The sequence below is a fragment of the Amblyomma americanum genome, chromosome 5 (genome assembly GCF_052857255.1).
Source record: "Amblyomma americanum isolate KBUSLIRL-KWMA chromosome 5, ASM5285725v1, whole genome shotgun sequence".
Classification (NCBI taxonomy): domain Eukaryota; kingdom Metazoa; phylum Arthropoda; class Arachnida; order Ixodida; family Ixodidae; genus Amblyomma; species Amblyomma americanum.
The window spans coordinates 56,149,487-56,169,552 of NC_135501.1; the positions used below are offsets into that span (position 1 = coordinate 56,149,487).

The following is a 20,066-nucleotide window of genomic DNA, read 5'->3' on the forward strand; positions in this document are numbered from 1 at the left end:
CGTAGAATACGATGCAGGTGGGACGAGCGCTAGATGCAATTCTGAAATCTATCGAAACTTACAAGCCGCAGCTAAAAGAGTGCTCCGGCATATCGCGTCACGATTACAGTAACATAAGGATGGGAAGCGGCACTTGCGACATTAGGTAAAGATATGGTTGTCATTAAATAAAAACAAAGCTCTCACCACGAAACAATGGTCATCACGTGGTGGTCCGAAACAGAGCCTGTTCACCTAAAAGTGCCACTAAGCACTCGATTCCGTTCAAGGCGGGCCAGATTTTCTGGATTCCTGCATGTTCAGAGATCACCTTCTCAACTCTTTTCATTAACTTGCGGGAGAAAATGGATTTCTTACACTCGGGGCAGCACCCGCGCTCTTTTGAATTCTTCAAATGCCGTGCAATGTTGGCGCCATCGTTCAAATTCAAGCGCCGGAAGTGCCGTCGCAGCTTGTCATTATTACTGCAGAGGCCTCTGGGTACCACACAAACGACGCCACAGATTGCTCACAACCCTGTGGGCAGGTTGGCCACCTTCCAGAAGACAGGCTTCTGGGACGTGCGCGCGTATGCCCGAAGTCGTTGAATGCGCCGAGTGATGTCACCGCACTAAAACATTATTTCTGGGGCTGTTTGGTGCAGGGTTAGGAAAGGAATCGAGAAGGTTGTATTGAGTGGGTCCCACGGGATCTGCTGACCTATCAAAGCCAGGCAGATTTAGCGACCCGCCTTGCGAATCCAGACTCATCACTGCCTCGGCTCCTCCATTTGGACAATTTACCCTCCTTTCATCAAGAAAGGAACTCCTCCGGCGCCGCACACGTGCTCTAATCTCTGCGTGTGCGGTAATCCTCCCCCATGGTCTTACCCGTGCAGAGGAGGTTCCGCTTAGGAGGATCCGGGTCGGGGTTGCCCTCACACCAGCCGTCACTCGGAAGTGGCCTCAACACCGAGATTTGCTTCCTCGGCTAGGGTGTTCGATATGTAAACACGAGGACATTGAGGCCGACATTCCTAACTTAATGTGGGATAGCCCAGCTCTTAAGCCTACCAGGATCCGGTACCTGAAGGAAGCGGGTCTTTCACCAAGCAACCCTTCTTCATAGATTGCCTGGACGCAGGGACCGTACCATCGTTCTCTACTGGACTTCATCAAATCAGCTAGCCTTTTTCCATTCATTTAATCACCGCTACATATTTCATCACACCTTCACTCATTATTGATGCCCTGCGGCAATAAATTTCTTACAGAAATCGAGATGTCTGTTCTTTTCTCGACGTTTCGGAAAATCTATTCTACATGAGTATTAGTTAAGTATATGCAGTTCCTTTCGAATTTAACGCCTGCCGCTGGCTGCGGTCGCTGTGTCCCACACTCATACCTTGGTGAGGGGAACTATTTAGCACGTAGACGAAGACCTAGTGGGTGGCTACGTGTCTGCTTCTAGGTCTGTGTTTTCGCTTTTCGCTGTCTTCTCGCGTGTGGCGTCGGTCAGACAGTGCCCTCCGTGAGACCGAATGCTGACGACGCCCCTGCGGAGAAATTCCCGGCAAGGTGGGCGCATTCTCAATTGAGAAAACCCAACCGAAACCCTCAGGGGCAAGCTAGGCTTAGCTCGGCGCTGCCGAGCGAGGCCGCGCTACGCGTGTGCATGGATTCTGCGTTGTCGACGACAGCTACGCGGATGCCCGCTGTGTTGCCACCTGACGCAGCCTCCACGTCCACGCAATCGTCAGCGCCTCTGGGCCTCCAGCCTGCGCCGTCTTCCGATGCTACGACTTTGGCCTGTGACATGGACTGCTCTACCGCCTCCGTGCCCGTGGCACTCCCTCAAGAAACTGTGCCCGTCGCGCCAGTTCAGTATTCCCACCAAGGGCCGTCACCAGCGTCTGAGCCTCCTCCACAGATGCCTCCCGTGGGTCAAGGCCCTCTTCCGCCTGCTGCGAACTCGCTCCGCGTTACCATCAAGCCTACATTGCGCTTTGATATGACTGCCATTCCTGCCCGGAATGTTCAAGCCACAACTGACCATGCTCTTGGCTCTTCGAACTACTGCGGGTTTGTCGTCCATCGCCCATCGAACACCATCACGGTAAACCTGTCATCCTTGATGGACGCCCAGAAACTTTGCGCAGTTACGCGGATCCCCCTGGATGACAGCAAGCATGTCCCGGTGCAAATATATTTTGCATCTGGTCCTGACACACTCCGCTGCATGGTTTATCATGTCGACAGCACGAGCCCTCCCGAGGAGGTGCGCGCAAATATTCGCTGCTCAACTCATGTTGTACTGCAAGCAAGGCCTATGGGTCGCCGGGGCTCATACCTGCTCATCCTGCAAGGCCCGCTGACTCTCCCGAAGTACCTTACCTACTACGGTGTGATCGTCAAACCACATCCCTTCCGACCTCGTCGTATTTTTTGCTATCACTGCCACAAAGAAGAGCATATTCAAAATACCTGCCCTAATCCAGCAGCTGTGGCCGACATGAATGAACCAACAGCTCATTGTGCCCTGTGCAAATCGCCGGACCATGACATTCGCTCGCCCGCTTGTCCAAAGAAGAAGCAAGCGAAGAAGTTTCACAAGTCGTCTGCAAAAATGGATGTTCCTACAAGTAATCGCTTTGCAGCTCTCGCATGTGACGACAACGACTTCCCTGAACTTCCATTATATGAGCCCGCTGCTCACCATACGTTTCCTCACCAGCGTACATATGCACAAGCGGCTCACCTTCCCGGATCAAATGGTACGCCAAAACGTCCAGTGCATCCATCACATGTGGCTACCACAGATGAAGACACAGCTTTAGACAATGCAATCGCGGAGGCTCGCCGCCGACTAGACGAACTCACCCAGCGTCGGGAACAGCTTCGTTCTCAATCCTCTCGAAGAATTCTAATAACTCGGGAGCAATCATCAGAGGAATCACCTAGGGTAAGCACTGGCCCACAATCAGGTGCCGACCACCTGTTAGCCGTGACTAGCCCGACAGTGTATAAGATATTAGCGCTGATGAAGCAGGTGACATCCCTCACCGTGGAAGCTCTTCGGCGTCGTCATGGATAGCGCATCATCATCGATGGTGGTGCAATGAAACTGTCGAGGATTCGCTAATAAGGCCTCTGAAGTGAACATCCGCCTTCGCGACGGAAAGCTGAGGGCATGGACCTTCCTACTGCAAGAGCATAATGCACTCCCATGCCTTTCAGGTTTCTGCGCATACCATTCACCCGCTATCCCTGATCGCCGTTGCACCGCCTCCTCCCTCAGCCCAGGTAAATCTGCAATTTATATTCACAGTTCAGTTCCACACACACCGCTCGACCTTTCACGGTGGTGCAACACACGTCAAGAGGTTGTCGCCCTTCTCGTAAAACCTGCACGCACACCCCTTATTCTAGTTTCTTTTTATAGTCCTCCTGGCTCCGCATCTCCCAATCTGGGATGGGTTCGCTTTCTACGATCTACCAACTCGGGTATCCGTATTCTAGTTGGTGGTGACTTCAACGGCGCACACACTGCGTGGGGTTACCCATCGGATTCCTCAAGGGGTTCACACATCCAAGGGAGCTTTTCGGATCATTCCTTTCAACTTTTAAACCACCCGAATACTTCTACCCGCCCACGAGGTGGCCCGTATTCACCTGATCTGACTTGGTGGTTAGGCCCCGGTAACCCTCGTTGGGCTGTTGATTCTGATACTTGGGGTAGCGATCACAGCCCTATTTTTATCTCCTTCACGCTTACGCGTCTACGGAAAATACGCCGCACTGTACGAATAACATCATGGGACTCTGTACGCGCAGACAATGATTTATCTTCATTCAACCCCTCTTCAGCATTGTCTACTCTCTCTGCTGTTGTCGCTACTCACACTATTACCACTACTGTAAATGAAGACGACCCAAACCCGGAAATACATCTCTTGAATCTGTGGGCTCTTCGTCGCCAGGCGGATCTTTACGCTACTCGTCACCCCGATGACCCTTCGGCTCTTCCTATACACTTCACCGCGCTACCCCACGGGCGCGGCGCTGTGCAAAGCGGCTAGGCAGGCAACGCTGGGCTGCATGGTGTGCCCGCCTGTCCTCTACGCAGGGCAATCGACATCTTTGGAGAGTGTTTCACGCCATGGAGCGCCCTTCTCAGGTTGCAGATTACACAGAGAGCATTCGCCTCGCGCTAAATGTGGGTGAGGACAAGTTTGCGCAACAAGCGGCCCGTCAGTTTTTCCAAACCATGACTGCACCGCTACGTCTCCACCTGACTTATCGGTAACAGAGCCCCCCGATGGGATTACTTCTGACCTCCCCATGGCAGAGCTGCTGGCCTCCATTGAACGTTTAAAAACTACTACTACTCCCGGGCACGACAGGATACCTAACTCCTTATTCCATAACTTGGAAGGGAGGGCTTTGGAAACCCTACTTGATACTTTTAACCAAGTGGCTTTCTGGCGTAATGCCGGGAGACTGGAAGCATTCTATAGTGGTTCCAATACCCAAGTCAGGTCAGCCTACAGTATCTCTCTCCGCCCTTCGTCCAATTTTCCTTACCCCTACCATCTGCAAGCTTTATGAACACATTCTAGCCGCACGCTTGTCGTGGTGGCTGGAATCCCATGATTGTTACCCAAATTCCCAAATTGGTTTCCGCCCACAAATTGGAACGGAAGACGGTCTTGCTACTTTGGCTGCTGACGTGCTTGACCACTCTCCGCAGAGTCACCTTGTACGAATCGTAATCGCTACAGACATAACAAAAGCATATGATAATATCCTTCACTCTGCCATTCTTGCCTCCCTTCAAACTCTTGGTCTCCCTCACCGGTTCCTCCTCTCCATTCACGCCTTTTTAGCAAATCGAACCTTCAGCGTGCGTATCCACGGAAAGCCCTTTGGTAATTTCACTTCCAATAGAGGAGTGCCGCAGGGCTCCGTTCTCGCCCCCACATTATTTAATGTGGCTTTAATTCCTCTTGTTCGAGCCCTAGAGACCATCCCTTCTATCCTCGTGCTTGCATATGCCGATGATATCACATTGTGGTGCTGTCATCCAGATGCGTCTATTCATCAGTCGGTCCTTCAACACGCGTTGGATGTATTGACATCTCGCCTCCCACCTCTGGGTCTAACACTCTCTCCTACTAAATCATGTTTCATTCGAATTGGAAATAAAGCCACCTTACGGAAAGCTCCTCCTTTAAATTTTATGGTACATAATTCTCTGATTCATCAGGTAGAAACTGTTCGTATTCTTGGTCTTCTCCTCCATACATCTGGGACTGGCACCCCGTGGCTGACAGCCACCCGTAAATCGGCTCACGCTACTCTAGGTCTGATTCGTCGCATAGCTATGCGCTCTGGTGGCGCACGTGCTCATACTGCCCGCCAGCTTGTGCGCTCTATCCTTCATCCACGGATAGTATCTCAGGCACAATCTCAACGTCTCACCCGCAGACAGTGGGACTCCCTTGAAGCTATTAATCGTGAGGCTATGCGCGTCATAACATATCTGCCTCATTTAACACCCATACCTGTGGTACAGGAGTTCGCCCAACTTAATACACTCAGTGAAATCATCGACCAACGGGTGGCAAATAGAGCTCTAAAACAGTCTCTCAAACTTCATCGTTTAAAGACACTTCCACCGTGGTCCTATTGCCAGCTCACTGACAATCGCCCCACTGTTTCCCCGTCGGTATCAGCAGCGTATCTGCCTGAAGGGTGCATATTATACACGGATCCATCACATTCTGCAGAGATTGGAGTTACTGCTGTGTATAGTCCATCTCATCCGCATCTCAACTCTCGCGCGACGTATACTGCGGATACGTGCACTCCACTGGCATTGGAACTTCAAGCCATTTATAATGCCATATTGCTTCCCTTCCTCTCGTTCCAACATTCAATACAGTTCATATTTACACCGACTCCCGCGCCGCCCTTAAACAGCTTAAGGCTGTTCGACGAACGTTCCAGATTTCACAATCTATTCATGTGCTCTGCGCAAAGTATCCATGTCCTGTGCGCATACACTGGATTCGCGGCCATGCCCAGCATCCACATAACATTCAAGCGGATGCTGTGACTCATCTTCATACATTAGACGATCCGCCACCTTCCCCTCTTTCCCCAGATCCGTTCCTGTCCCATGTTTCCGATTCGGAAGTTCTGCGCCAGCGAACACGCGCTCTAATTCCTCCGTGTTCGCACCCTCTCCCCCGTAGTCTTACTCGGCAGGAGGAGGTATCCGTGCGCCGGATTCGGGCAGGGGCGGCTCTGACACTATCTGTCCGTCATCGGTGGCGTGCCAAAGATCTGCCAGTACCTGACAGGTGCCCTCTCTGCAGCGCTGCATCGGACATGTGTGATGTGCGGCACTTGTTGTGGACGTGCCCAGCGACGGCTGCTATCAGAAAACGGCTCCTCAGGGAGGTGGGCCTGCGGTGGAACCGCGAAAGTGACCACCTGAAGTGGACAATGGACAACCGTTTCATTAACAACCTCTGCGACTACCTCAGCACAACGGTTCTTCACTCCTCCTTTTAACTTTCAATCCCGTGCATTGCTTCCCCTCTTTCCTTTTTTCAACTTATGCCTCATGGCACAATTCTCGAATAAAATAATAATTTAGCACGTGAGCTCAAAGCCTTACGCATAGCGACGGCCCCTGCACAGCTCATGAAAAACAACACAACGATGCAAACGCTGTTCTATGAATTGTCCACTTCTCGAAATGAGCGAACCACTGAAACGAAGGAAGATCAGACAGATCCGCACATTTTCCAGATTGCAAATTTTCTTTACCGGGAATGCAGTGACAGCTCTAGGAAATATGCGCTGTTGCATGAAGAGGTGAATAAAGAAAATATTATGACACATAAGTTGCGCTTCTTATGTCCAGAAAAGTCAGCAGTAGCAAATTTTCGCACCTTCAGTCAATATAGGTCTCTACCAATTCTGATTTGCGTATGTTCTTCTATGCAGTTAAAGTTTCTTTTCTTGCAGGCGAGAGGTCATTTTTGACGTGTCATTTGGAGAAAAACCTGGCCAAGGCGCATTCTTCGTAAACCAGGGTATTTACCACCTTGCTCTAACTATTTCCTAGGGGCTTCAGTTGTCCTTGCATTTGTATACAGATAAGCTTACTACCATATTCGGCTACGTTAAAACGTTCGCATCAGACCATTGCTTTCGGTGGCGACTTGCACCGCTGCTCGAAACCTGCTGCTAACAAAACTGTAGTACCAATAAAACTGTCTGTTAGACGCAAAAGATGGAAGCAGTAAAACGCCACTCGCAATTTCTAAATACTCATGGGAAACAAAAAAAAATGGATTCTATTGGGCGCGCAGAACAAAGAATTATAAAATTCGGTTCGCATGAGGTTCACAGCACTGCATTTAGCGCCAGTGCTCGTGTCTAAGCGTCTCTTCTTAGTATTAAATCATTGACTGAATCATCCACAGATTCACATTCAATTCCCGACATGTGACGAAGTGAGAGCTGGTTACTTACTTAGAAGGAGCCCGTGTCTTCATCAGCCCCTACAGTGAGAATCATCGTGGCTGTCTTCATGTTGTCTAAGCAATTACATAAAATAGTAACTACCTTAGAAAACGCTGGCTGGGTTCACTCCTGAGAAGCGATTGCTTATTAGACACCTCGGCACGAAAAAAAAGAACAAACGAGTGAGGTGTATTTTTCCTTAAATGTTTTTGCTTTTATTTGCTTTGCGTATTTAATCCATGTCCTGGCTTCTTTTCCAGAGCATCACTTGGACATTTCAAAGCGCATATCTAGATTCCATTGCAATTTTTTAAGAAGCACCTCATTCTTGAATTATGAGATTAAAATACGTTCCAGTATTGCTTCACTTTACAAAAAAGAACGCATTAGTTACTTAAAATACGCGTATTTTAAAAATAATAAAAATACATTTACTTGCAGTATAGTGAACGAAAACCACGAATGGGGTACATTAATGATTCTGTTATAACGCGATTCCTCGATGCCAGCTACCCGCGCTAATCATTTCGGCAGTGTCGCCGACTCATCTCCTGCCGACCGGCCGTGCACGAGGAATAGAACAGTGACAGTGCATCGCGCATTCCGGACGCTGCCCAAAGCCGTGGGAAATCGGGGGAAGGACCCCGAACTGTCTTGGCAGAGTCGCAGGGGGTCGACGACATTGTCATGCTGAAGAAATTCCTTTTACTGTCAGCGGAGATGTCAAAGCCGATGCGTGGGCTCCTCGATAGGTTGCACCGCATGGAAAAGGTAACCTGTGCCGCTAAATTCCGGTCGATTGTGGGCAAGAAATTACTGGAAGCGGTGAAACCCGCTGCAAACGAAGACCTTGGAGGAGCGCGCCATGTCTCAGTCTCGGACGCTTTTAAACAGCCTTTTTTTAACTGCCTTATTCTCACCTTTCTTCTATTGCGATTCCGTTTTTAATAAATAAGTTTTGTGTTAAGAAGTTGGAATCGCTGCCCCAACCGGCAACGTGTTACCAGACGAGCGGACGAAGACCCGAAGGTTCTTCGTACCGCTAACCGCCGTGTACATTCGATTAACGGCCAGCGTGCCATCATCATTCACCGCTCGCGACGAGCAACCGACCAGCCCAATCCGGCCATCATTGAGAAGAGCAGGAAAGTTTAACTCATACATTTCGCCTTGTCCTCAAAGTTACCTCAAAAGTTGCCGCCGGCAGTGGCAAACGCACTGAATATTATAACACAGGAAGAAAGTAGAAAAACGGGTGCGTGGGTCAAAATCTCGTCATGCATTAGTGCCCGACATTCAGACGTAGCAACGTAGAACGTCAGAGCGCTTTTATTTCTCTAATCTCATGAATCCTCCCGCGTCCCATTCGAGGCACGTGAGAACAACGATTATAAGCATTCCTTACGCTGTTTACATTCTACTGACCAGACCTCTGAATCTTTCTAGACAGGACAAAATCGTAACCATGAAGCTTAGGTCGCCGGCGGCTCCTTTTTTAAACAACACACCTTGCTCCGGAACGGTATTTGGTTGCTTCGATCAGAGATATCATTATGCTTTATGACCTACGTGAAGAGCCGCGGCAAATACTGTGCGTTTTAGGACAGTACTTGCAAGGTTCAATAGTGGTTCCTTCCATGAAAGTTCGCCTTTATCGGCCGTATGAGCGACCTTGCGCGGCAAATAAGAAAAGTTTAACCGAAGGGAATGAAATACTTCTTGCATTAAACCAGTCTTGGTAAAAGACTCCTCTCAGAGTGCTCTATCTTTGATGTTCGTTAACCCGTTTGCAGATACGGCCCAAAGCTACACTGGCTCCTACGAGTACAGCGACTACGCTACTTGCGCGGTCATAGCGTTTCCCTTCGAAGGACAGCAGCGTAAGTTTCTTAGTGAATATATGCCCGTTTCTTGTTTTTGTACGATCACTCACAGCCATGTCCACTACAGGATAAGCGCATTGAAAAACATACGACGCCTGTCCAAAACCGTGTCGTGGTTTGCAGTGTTATAAATTTTTTGCAGGTTCAGTCGATGTCTGGAGTAGCAATAACAGGAACTCTAGAAAACCTATGCTCCATGTTATGCAGTTATTAACGCAAAAGCCATACTAGGCCACTAGGAGAAAAGCCTGCGGTGCGCGTTAGTGTGTGTACTAGCATATGGTACAAATAATCTAAGGGGTGGCAAGAATAATGGGTGACGTCATCAAGCGGCCGTAGGGCGCACACAGCAAGACGAACGCCGCAGTTTCAGACAATCGCATATATTTTTTTTCGTCTTATATACCCCCCCCCCCCCCCCAAACTGGCTGACCTCAAAGTGGCGCCAGTTTTCCCGACTACATTCGTAACAGAATTGAGAGCAATCGTTTGGTGTACAGCTTTCTGGGTGTATCGTACCATTTATCTTTGCATATAGCTTCCATCTGCTACACAAGATGGAGGCTAGCTTGTGGCAGGGATTTGAACGGACGAAAAATGCACCTTCTATTGTTCGCCATACCACACTTTACCTATTCCCTTAAGACTCTTATCATGCGCGGCGCAACACCCCACATTTATTTCTTATTCTGTATTTGTCATAGTGTATATTACCCCTACCCCTCTCTCTCTATCCGCGTCCCTCATAGCCTGAATCGGTTTGGGACGTTAAACCACCATAAACGCAACCATAAACTGAACCTATCACTATCATTTTATTCCCGCTAGCCGCAACTCTGATGCTTCAGGTTTCGATGGCTGAAGCCGCAGCAAGCAACATCTTTTGCTTCCATTCTTATTGTATTATTAAAACTGCCACTAACAACAACAACAGTTGAGGTGTCCCCCAAATGTGAGGCACTGTGCCATTTCCTTTCCTCAAATACCGATTTCCGCATTTAAATTACGACGCAACCATTCGTCGTACAGAGCTGCGGGTGGTGTCACAAGATTACTCGTTCCATTTAGCATACGTTTCTCTGCTGGAGGCAAGCTCGCGACCGATATTCGAACTGAGTGTCCGAGTGTTTCACTCGGCCCTTTTGCATTCAGCGTTTGTGGAGTCAGCGTTCACAGGCACATCTTCGTTGCAATGCTCAGTGCGCAACCTTCTTCGAGGTCGAACGCTCGCGATGGCGCACTAATGCCTTCGCGCTCTGAATTTTCGTGCACTCAAAATTTCAATTTATTTCAATAGTTTATAATGCAACCGCTGCTGTGGACAATGGCGTTTTTTGAAGTTCAAAGCGAATGCAGGATGGCAACATTCCTTAAATGTAGTGTATACCGTAGGATAGCGATCTCAAATAGGGGTCTGGATGGCGCATCGAGTGCCCGAAAGTGAAGCCACCGGAAGCAAATGGCCTTGTCCCGGAAGTCAGCCTTTGGCAGTGTACGAAATTGGACCTCAGCACTGTTTTTCAGCCTCAGTTTTTGTTTTCCACTTAGCATTTAGTCTTTTTGCCGCTCTCGTATTTTTCGACGACGGTGCCTACCTGTTGCGCCTTCAACTTCATCAGGAGACCAGCAAAGGCTTCGAGAAAGACGTTCCAAAAATAAGGGCCCAATGCATCGCAATGGGACGACACTGGCAGACGACGTCGCTACACATAGCACGTGCGGAGACTCGTTCACTCAGCTCTGATTCGTCCCGTAGCGCTAGCGTCGCCAACCCTGCTCTTTGTTGTGATGTACGCTGTCGTGCTCTAAGCACACATTATACCATAAATGAGGGATAAACTTAAGAAATAAAAGGTGGAAACCTTCATTAGGCAGCTGACTTTGCAGTGCACCATTTTACCCAATTATGTTTAGACCGAACCGGAGCGAGGGCGAGGCTACTATCTGGCTCGGTGCCGACGGTGTTTTGCTGGTTCACATTAGCGCCTCCAAAATGTGTGTCGCTGCTTTTTTGACGGAGTGCATAATTTACCTTTTCGCACTTTAGCAAATTATGCCAGAATCGGCTTTAATTCGTGATGCTTGCTGCAGTTGATTTCTAACAGCGCTTGACACACGCCCTGCAGCATTCGTCGTTCTCGTCAGTCGTTTCCCTCGCGCTGTGCAGCTGAAGCATGGCTGTTCTATGGAGTTAGGAAAAGGCACGCCTGGAAGAATGACTACACCCTAAAGTGATAAACATCACCGGCTATCGAAGAGATGAGACATCAGCCGCCTGGAACTCCAAACTGAAGCTGCGGCAGCTGTATAACGAGTGGTTCTTGGAGTGTCAGGATTTCCACACCATCGTTCGCCTTTTCTTTCCTACGCAAAAATTTGTTTTAAAAATGACCTAGCCTGATCGTCATTCCGCTACTTGTCCTAATTATGCTCGGATGGCCAGAACCAAATAAGAACGTAGCGCTTAATGCACGCACAACTTTGCCGCGCCAGGGTGAGACCTGCATGCCTGTTTTCTTCGGTTTCCTTGAAATTACAGTGTTCTAAGAATACTAACATGTCTCAGGTTCAGATTGCTTATTCTTTTAATAATACAGTAGACGTTAGACAAAAAGAACGCGAAAAATTGAGGACGGAAGGAAGAAAAGTACTTTCTGCGTTCGAATACACACCAGACTCCGAAATTCCACGCAACTTCCGGTGGCTTCACTAGCGCCAAACTGTCTAAGAAAGTTGCTAGCGCCCACTTCAGAAAGCGGGAATGCGGCATCCAGACACCTAGTGGAGATCAGCGGCGTGGGAGACCATTTTAAAAATAATGACACATTCTTGTAAATCAGTCCTTGTGATGACAATAACGAGTGCAGAACTCGCAGTTGTGGCTGGAATCTATTTTTAAATTTGAAAAGAAACTTAGGTGGAAATCACGGTAGCACCACACTTCGGAGCTGTTCATGTATATGAGCAGCGGCACCTGGCCTGAATGTGCACACTACCTGGTCTGGACTGAGCAGCAGATGGATGTTCATATGGCTGGATGACGCTCCAAGCGTCATAGATTTTTTTTTTTTTGCAACTATATATCGTTCACTGCACGGTTTAACCCTGCTTTGTGATGTTCTATCAAAACGTTTGCAAAGGCAGACTGCCGCTATGTTGACAGTGGCGCTGAAATCGCCAGCGATGTAAACGATGAAAATGGCTCCCTGAATATGTGATGCATGTTGCCTCTCTTGCTTTGTTAAAAGATCCTGCAAAAAACTTTACGCCCTCACCTAAAGCTCTAATCCAGCCTAAGCATCTCGGTAAACACATGCTCCTTATTGGCCTCACGGTTGCTTCTGCCCGTGTCCTAGTCGACGGTGTCGGCGTGTCACTGTTTCTCGTTAACTACCACGGGAAAGAGACATTTTAAACGGTTCTGGCTCCAAACAAAAATTACCGATAAAAGGTAATAGGTAAGAAAGACAAGAAAATAGAAAAGGATGATTAGAAACCTAGGAAATCTGGACAAACGTTTCATGTTTGTTCGGCTGCGAAAACATTGGTTAGTGTGCAGAAAGGATTTTATAAAACAGATTCTGCAGCTGGCAGTAGGAGTACGCTTACAAAACCATCATGGCCGAAATCTCGCAGCATTATTTATTTAATATTCAATTAGGAAATGAAAATATCTGTTAGGTACCGCGGGGTTCACTTCTGACGGCTGACGATCCATGTTCGTGATGTGCAAGAATGCATGCCACGTCGTCATCAATTGGCGGTCCTGACACACACAAAACGAAAACAGATACCATGTCAGTCAGCAAAGGTAATTTACTCTTCAAGGATATAACTTGTGCCTAGCTTTCAATTATTTATAGTGTTTGGAACAAGTGCAATTCTGGTCACAGACTGTGTTCTATATCATCCCACGAATTTTGATTGAACAGATATGTATATTTCAGTTTTTTAAAATAGCGTGGCAGCGGTGGATCGCGGTAGTTGCAGTTAATAGGTTATCCTGCATGAAAATTTCGTCGGAAGGAGGATACTTAAAAAAAGGAAAGACGAGTGTCTCACTCGTGCAGCCATTCTTTGAAATAGATTTTTATTTTGCGATTTTTTCCTGCCCTTCTTTTCGAAGTATAGCCGATTTAAAAGGAAACTTGCATTTCAAATAAAGTGGCAATCATTCATGTGGCGTAGTCATTGGAGCATCTGCCTAGCATGCTGGAGGTGCGGGGTTCGATCCCCAGAGCAGCCGGGTACCCACCTGTGATACAATGGGTACAAGCTTTACCCTGCCTGGTGCTCGGTTTCTTTAGGGTGAAATGGTTGGGAAATGGGTCTCTGACCCCACCTTACGAAAAAAGAAGGGGCCACAAATGGGCTTCTTCCGCACGAGGCGGATTTAGGTTTGCTTGACGGCTGAACTTATCTCTGATCCTTCAAGGCAACGGCTGTCTCATAAGAAACGGAGTATATTAACGATAGGCAGATTTTACTTCATACCTTGGAAAGTTCGTACATATCGCTCCTTAAGAGTGCCACGAAAACCCGCATTAGGCAAAGCCCTTAGCATGTAAAAAGCAAGAAGTGGCTCGAATGGTACTTGTCTGAAAATTGCCTCAAAGTTAACGGCGAGAATTAAACTGATGGGAAGTACAAATGTTATGGCCACCGCAAAAAACAATGCACATGCTCAGTGAGTGTTTATAAATCGGCTCACTGCTGTTCATTTCATACGTGTTTTGCTTTTGAGGGACGTAAGATGATTGTACAGTAACATTTACAAAGGTTTTGAAGCACTCAGACCAAATTCGTTGCGAAGTAGTTATAAGATCGCATACACAGTCATTAACGGCCTGCACTGATAAGAACCGTTCTCATCACCTGCCTGGCTTACTCAATTCTGTATTGAATGATTTTATTCTTTCGTACAGTAAGCCATAATCAAGCACTATGATAGAAGGGAGTGCTGAAAATATGGCACACAAAGCAAGAAAAAAAACTAGCATTAGAGCCAAAAATGAGTTACGAAGTACCAGCGCTTCCTGCTTACACAGAGTACTATGCAGATTTATTTTTGTAGTAAACCCGCACACCGGAGCAGCCTAGCACCTTTTTTTTCTGGGCATAAATCTCTTAGCATAGAGTAAAACCTCATCCGGAGCTAAAACAAAACACGCATGCAAAGAAGCCGTCATAGTGGCTCAATGGTTATGCCGCTCGGCTGCTAACCCCTAGCGCACTGGTTCGATACCAGCCGAGGCGAACGCATTTACATTGGAGGCGAAATTCTAGAGAGCTCTGTACTGTACAATGTCAGTGCACGTTAAAGAACCCGAGATAGTCGAAGCTATCCGTAACCCTCTATTGCGGCTTCGGCGATAACCTGAGTATCGTTAGAACATTACGCCCAATAAACCAACCAAACCAATTCACAGAAATGGCCCTTTCTCTTTTCCAGTCTGCACCCTGTGGGTGAAGGAAGCTGTCAAATACAACATCCCCAAGCACTGCCTCGACAAGTACGAACAGGCATGCGAGTACAGAGTTCCGCAGATCGACAGGAGCCTGTGCAAATACGACGAAGAATAAAATCAGGCCGCTCAGCGTCTCTGAAAGTCGGCGACGGGGTGCCAGCATGTTTTTTTTTTCTTGTATCTTTGTGTCCCTTGCAGGCGGTACTACAGAGGTGTTTAGTAAAGTTTGATTTTCTATTCGTTTAATTTCGTTTACTAGATGCCGCACCGGGTTATGTAGGTCGTACAGATTGATGTCACTCTGCCCCTGTCAGAGCGGCGTCCACGAAACTGCTAACTGCCATTAGCATACCCCATGGCCATGCAGCACTGGCGGACATTGGCCGATGTTCAAGAATCTTGGAGCACAGCAATGCTTTTAAACAGGGCCGACGAACTTCTCCGTCGCTACATTAGCCTCATAAAAGAACTGATGTTCAACAACCAATTAGTGGATCATGATCTATGTGTCTCGACTGATCTGGATATTGGTGCAATGGCAATGGGCTAGCTGCAGGGCCACACACAGACCAGCCGTATCTGTCATTCCTAGCTTACTACCCCTCCTCCCCCCTCCCCCTCTCCAGTCAGTCTCGGTTTCATCCCGACGGATGAAACGACCAAACGAAAGGAAAAACAAAATCAAACCTTGTGTGAAACTGCTCCCGGTGGTCGTGGTTTCGGATCCCACCATCGGCATGGTTGTTTTTTCTGCTGCTTTATAAGTCATTTTCGTAAAAACCAAATGATTTGCACTACAAATTAAATATATATATATATATATATATATATATATATATATATATATATATATATATATATATATATATATATATATAACCATTCCCCTATAAACATTCCCCTTCATATGTTTGTCAAACGAGCTCCTCATTTCAAGTGCCTTGTCTGCGAATAGCTTAACGGGGGTCTCAGTCCTGGCAGTCTTGATGCCATAGGTAGCATAAGAGGGTCCTTGCACAGTTTCCGCCCTCGCCGTTAGATGACGTTCAACGTCAAACTCGCGGTATTGCAGGACGTACTACGGCCACCGCTATGGACGAGGGTGGCGCTGGTGAACACTCTCAAGGTTCGCTTACACGCTAAAACATAAATACTTACGAAAGCAGCAGATTGAACAGCCGTCGCCGTACCTCAGTTGGGTCGTGGGTTCGGATCCCACCGGCGGCATGGTTGTTTTTTTTCTGCTGCTTTATAAGTAATTTCCGTTAAAACCAAATGATTTGCATTACAAATTAAAAAATATAGAAACATTCCCCTATAAACATTCCCCTTCATATGTTTGTCAAACGAGCTCCTTATTTCAAGTGCCTTGTCTGCGAATAGCTTAAAGAGGGTCTCAGTCCTGGCAGTCTTGATGCCATAGGTAGCACAAGAGGGTTCTTGCACAGTTTCCGCCCTCGCCGTTAGATGACGTCCAACGTCAAACTCGCGGTATTGCAGGACGTGCTACGTCCACTGCTATGGACGAGGGCGGCGCTGGTGAACACTCTCAAGGTTCGCTTACACGCTAAAACATAAATACATAAATACTTACGAAAGCAGCAGATTGGACAGCCGTCGCCGTACCTCAGTTGGGTCGTGGGTTCGGATCCCACCGGCGGCATGGTTGTTTTTTTCTGCTGCTTTATAAGTAATTTTCGTTAAAACCAGTTGATTGGCACTACAAATTATATATATATATATATATATATATATATATATATATATATATATATATATATATATATATATATATATATATATATATATATAATGTAGAGTGGGCGCACGGTGGAAAAAGTAACAATCTTTATTCTAACGTTTCGACCAGGGTCTGGCCTTCGTCAGACACTCTGACGAAAGCCATACCCTGGTCGAAACGTTAGAATAAAGATTGTTACTTTTTCCACCGTGCGCCCACTCTACATTATATATATATATATATATATATATATATATATATATATATATATATATATATATATATATATATATATATATATATATATATATATATATATATATATATATATATATATATATATATATATATATATATATATATATATATATATATATATATACGCACACCTTCGAAAACATGGTTACCATCGGCGCTGTGAACTAAAAAAGATTGCCTATCTCATGATGATGGATTTTTATTGCAAAGGAGCGCCATGGAACAAGGTATTTTTGCATTACTCAAAGTGGGGTCAAAGACCCATTTCCAAGCATATCAGCCCTTGCTAGCCGAGCACCAGGCCAGGGGAAAGCTTGTACCCATTGTATCAGCGGTGGGTACCCGGCGGCACTGGGGATCGAACCCAGCACCTCCCGCATGCGAGGATTGCCTATCTCGATGAGTCAAGTGCAGTGGTGAGTTTGCTTTGGCTTACAACCTCTTTGAAAGCGCACGTATATTCACGAGGTGTAGCCAAAATTTGTTGTGCCACAGAGCGGAAGGTAACCGCTTTCTGAAAATTCTAAAAACTGATAAGAGTATAGCTTACGGTGGGCTACACGTGCACGCCCCTCAATATTTAAGGAGCCTAAAAGTAATAGTTAAAGAGTTAACTTTTCAATATTAGTTAACCAGCGTGCTAATTGGCACGTCTTAGCTGTACTCTGATCCCAGAAAATGCTATGCCTAAAAAATAACGCTTCTAACTCCAGAAGCCCATTTTTAAAATTGAATAAAATCTTAGGTTCGACACCCTGCAAAAGGGATGGAAATATTTAAAAGTATGTAGATGTCTAAATTTCTCAGGAATTAAATTTCCTATTCTCCATAAGGCTCCTATATCTCTATAGAGTTTTGATGTCGGGTAATATGTGAGTTTCACGAGAGGTGCTCATTAATCAAAAAACAGCAAAAAATGTAGTTGAATTTGTGCGCTCTATCATGCCACTTTTAAATATAAAGAAAAAATTTTGCGTAATTGTGGTGTACAAGCTCGTAAATTAGATTTTATTTGCGTTAAATTCTAATTGCTAAGCAATTAGCCATCTAGACAATGCATCTGTCATAAGTAGCATCCAAGACTGATGTAGCATACTCCAGTTTGGAGCGAATTAGTGTTTGATATAGCAAAAGTTTCAAAGGCGAAGGGACGTAGAATAAATTGCGACGTAAGTAACTTAGCATGCGATTAGCATTGTTGATTACGCGTTCGATATGAAGAGACCAGCTTAGGTTATCAGTGATGTAAACGCCAAGGTATTTATATGATGTTACACACCATAAAGAAATGTTATCAATGTAATACGAATGCGGGGCGGTAGAATTTCTTGAAACACGCATGACTACTTTGCATTTGTTAATGTTTAGTTACATTGACCATTTCATTTACCAGATAGCCACAGTGGTAAGGTCAGTTTGAAATAGGCAGTTGTCGTTATTATCATTTATTTCTCTAAGAATAACGTAATCATCCGCAAAAAGGAGGACATGAGAGTTAACAAGAGACGGAAGATCATTGATATAGATTAAGAACAAAACAGGCACAAGGACAGCTTTGGGGAACACATGAATGCAAGCTTCAGTAAAACCACAATTAAAACCATTAGCGGTGACAAACTGTGAGCGATTGAGAAAAAAAACACTCAATCCATTTCAGTACTTCAGTATGTATCAATAACTCGCCCATCTTGCCATTGCGTGGAACTTCATTTCAGAAGATTAGGGTCAATATTAAGCTTAGTTAGTTTTAATAAGAGGAGTCTGTGACATACCTTGTCGAAAGCATTACTAAAATCTAGGAATATACAGCCTGCTAGTGATGATTCGTCAAGGATACGGTGTATTGCATGTGTAAAACATATTACTTGAGTTTCGCATGAGTAAAATGCTCGAAAACCGTGATGTGGCAATGAGAAGAAAGCATTTAATTCAAGAAAATTAACAAGATTTCTAAATATTATATGTTCGAACATTTTGCATCATGTGTTAGAGAGATGGTACGATAATTGGGGGAGATGTTCTCCTTCCCGAATTGTGGGCTGGGATCACCTTCCCAATTTTCCACTCTTCGGTCGGCTAGATTGGTTATAAGATTGTTGGAAAATTTTTGTTAGCATAATGGAAACATAGGCTGAAGTGTTTTTCAAAACGTTAGCATTAATAAGACCGCAGTCTGGAGCGGAATGAATATTGAGGTTATCAATAAGTTTAATGACACCAAAAGTATCAAATATTATTGGGAACATAGTTGCATAGTGGTGATTATTAGTTGTAGGCATGGGCGCATCAGATATGACAGAAAACTTATGAGAAAATGAATGGTTTAGAATTGTAGCCACAAGGTCTGAAGGAATAGGGTTTAATTAGACGTGCTGGGCGAAGAAGACTGCAGGGCACTCGAGCGAGGATGGCAAGTCCCAGCTAAAACAGTTCGGCCGCGGTATGGCGCCACTGTATGGATAGGTACTGTGGTACTCGCCCTCTCTGAAGGGCAAAGACTCGGTGCCGCATCAATGAGAAGCAGGAAGACAAGGGACGCCGCATGTGTCTGGCGGCTGGTGTAGACACGCCTGAAGCGCTAGCGGGCGTGGTACGGCTCCATCCGTGCGACATGGAAGACTTCGGAGGTCCGCCGTCTAGAGGAACGATCTGTTCTCACTGACTTGGCGGAGAACCTCGTAGGGGCCAAAATATCGGCGCAGAAGCTTTTCGGAGCGCCCATGAGTGTGGATTAGGCTCCAATCTCAGACTTGTTTGCCGGGCTGGTAACTAACAGCTCTGTGGCAGAGGTTATAGCGGCGAGCGTCGTGGGCTTGCTGGTGCCGGATGCGCTGTCGGGCGAGTTGGCGGGTGGCCTCGGCGTGACGAACACATTGGGTAGCGCCCACAACAGATAAGGTACTTCTAGTCGGAAGCAACACGGCGTCCAGCATGGTAGTGGCTTCGTGGCCATGCACTAAACGAAACGGAGCGAATCGTGTCGTTTCTTGTAGAGCAGTGTTGTAGGCAAATGTTACGTAAGAGAGTATGGCGTCCCAGTTGCGGTGGTCTGCGTCAACATACATGAAAATCATGTCGGCGATCGTCTTGTTGAGCCGTTCGGTGAGGCCGTTCGTTTGAGGGTGGTAAGCGGTTGTTTTTCGGGTACTTGTGCCGCTAGGGCGCATAACCTCCTGCGTAAGGGCCGAGGTGAACTCCG

At 46.5% G+C, this 20,066-nt stretch overlaps 1 protein-coding gene across 1 annotated transcript in view; it reads left to right on the forward strand.

Moving 5' to 3' along the window:
- LOC144132455 (uncharacterized) overlaps nucleotides 1–15,055 on the forward strand; it is a 30,133-nt gene extending 15,078 nt beyond the window's left edge. Inside the window, exons 3-5 of the mRNA XM_077664867.1 lie at nucleotides 7,017–7,084; nucleotides 9,311–9,397; nucleotides 14,853–15,055. Coding sequence (XP_077520993.1) covers nucleotides 7,017–7,084; nucleotides 9,311–9,397; nucleotides 14,853–14,983 — 286 coding nt within the window. The 3' untranslated portion in view covers nucleotides 14,984–15,055. The remainder of the gene's footprint in view (nucleotides 1–7,016; nucleotides 7,085–9,310; nucleotides 9,398–14,852) is intronic.
- The last annotated feature ends 5,011 nt before the right edge of the window (nucleotides 15,056–20,066 follow it).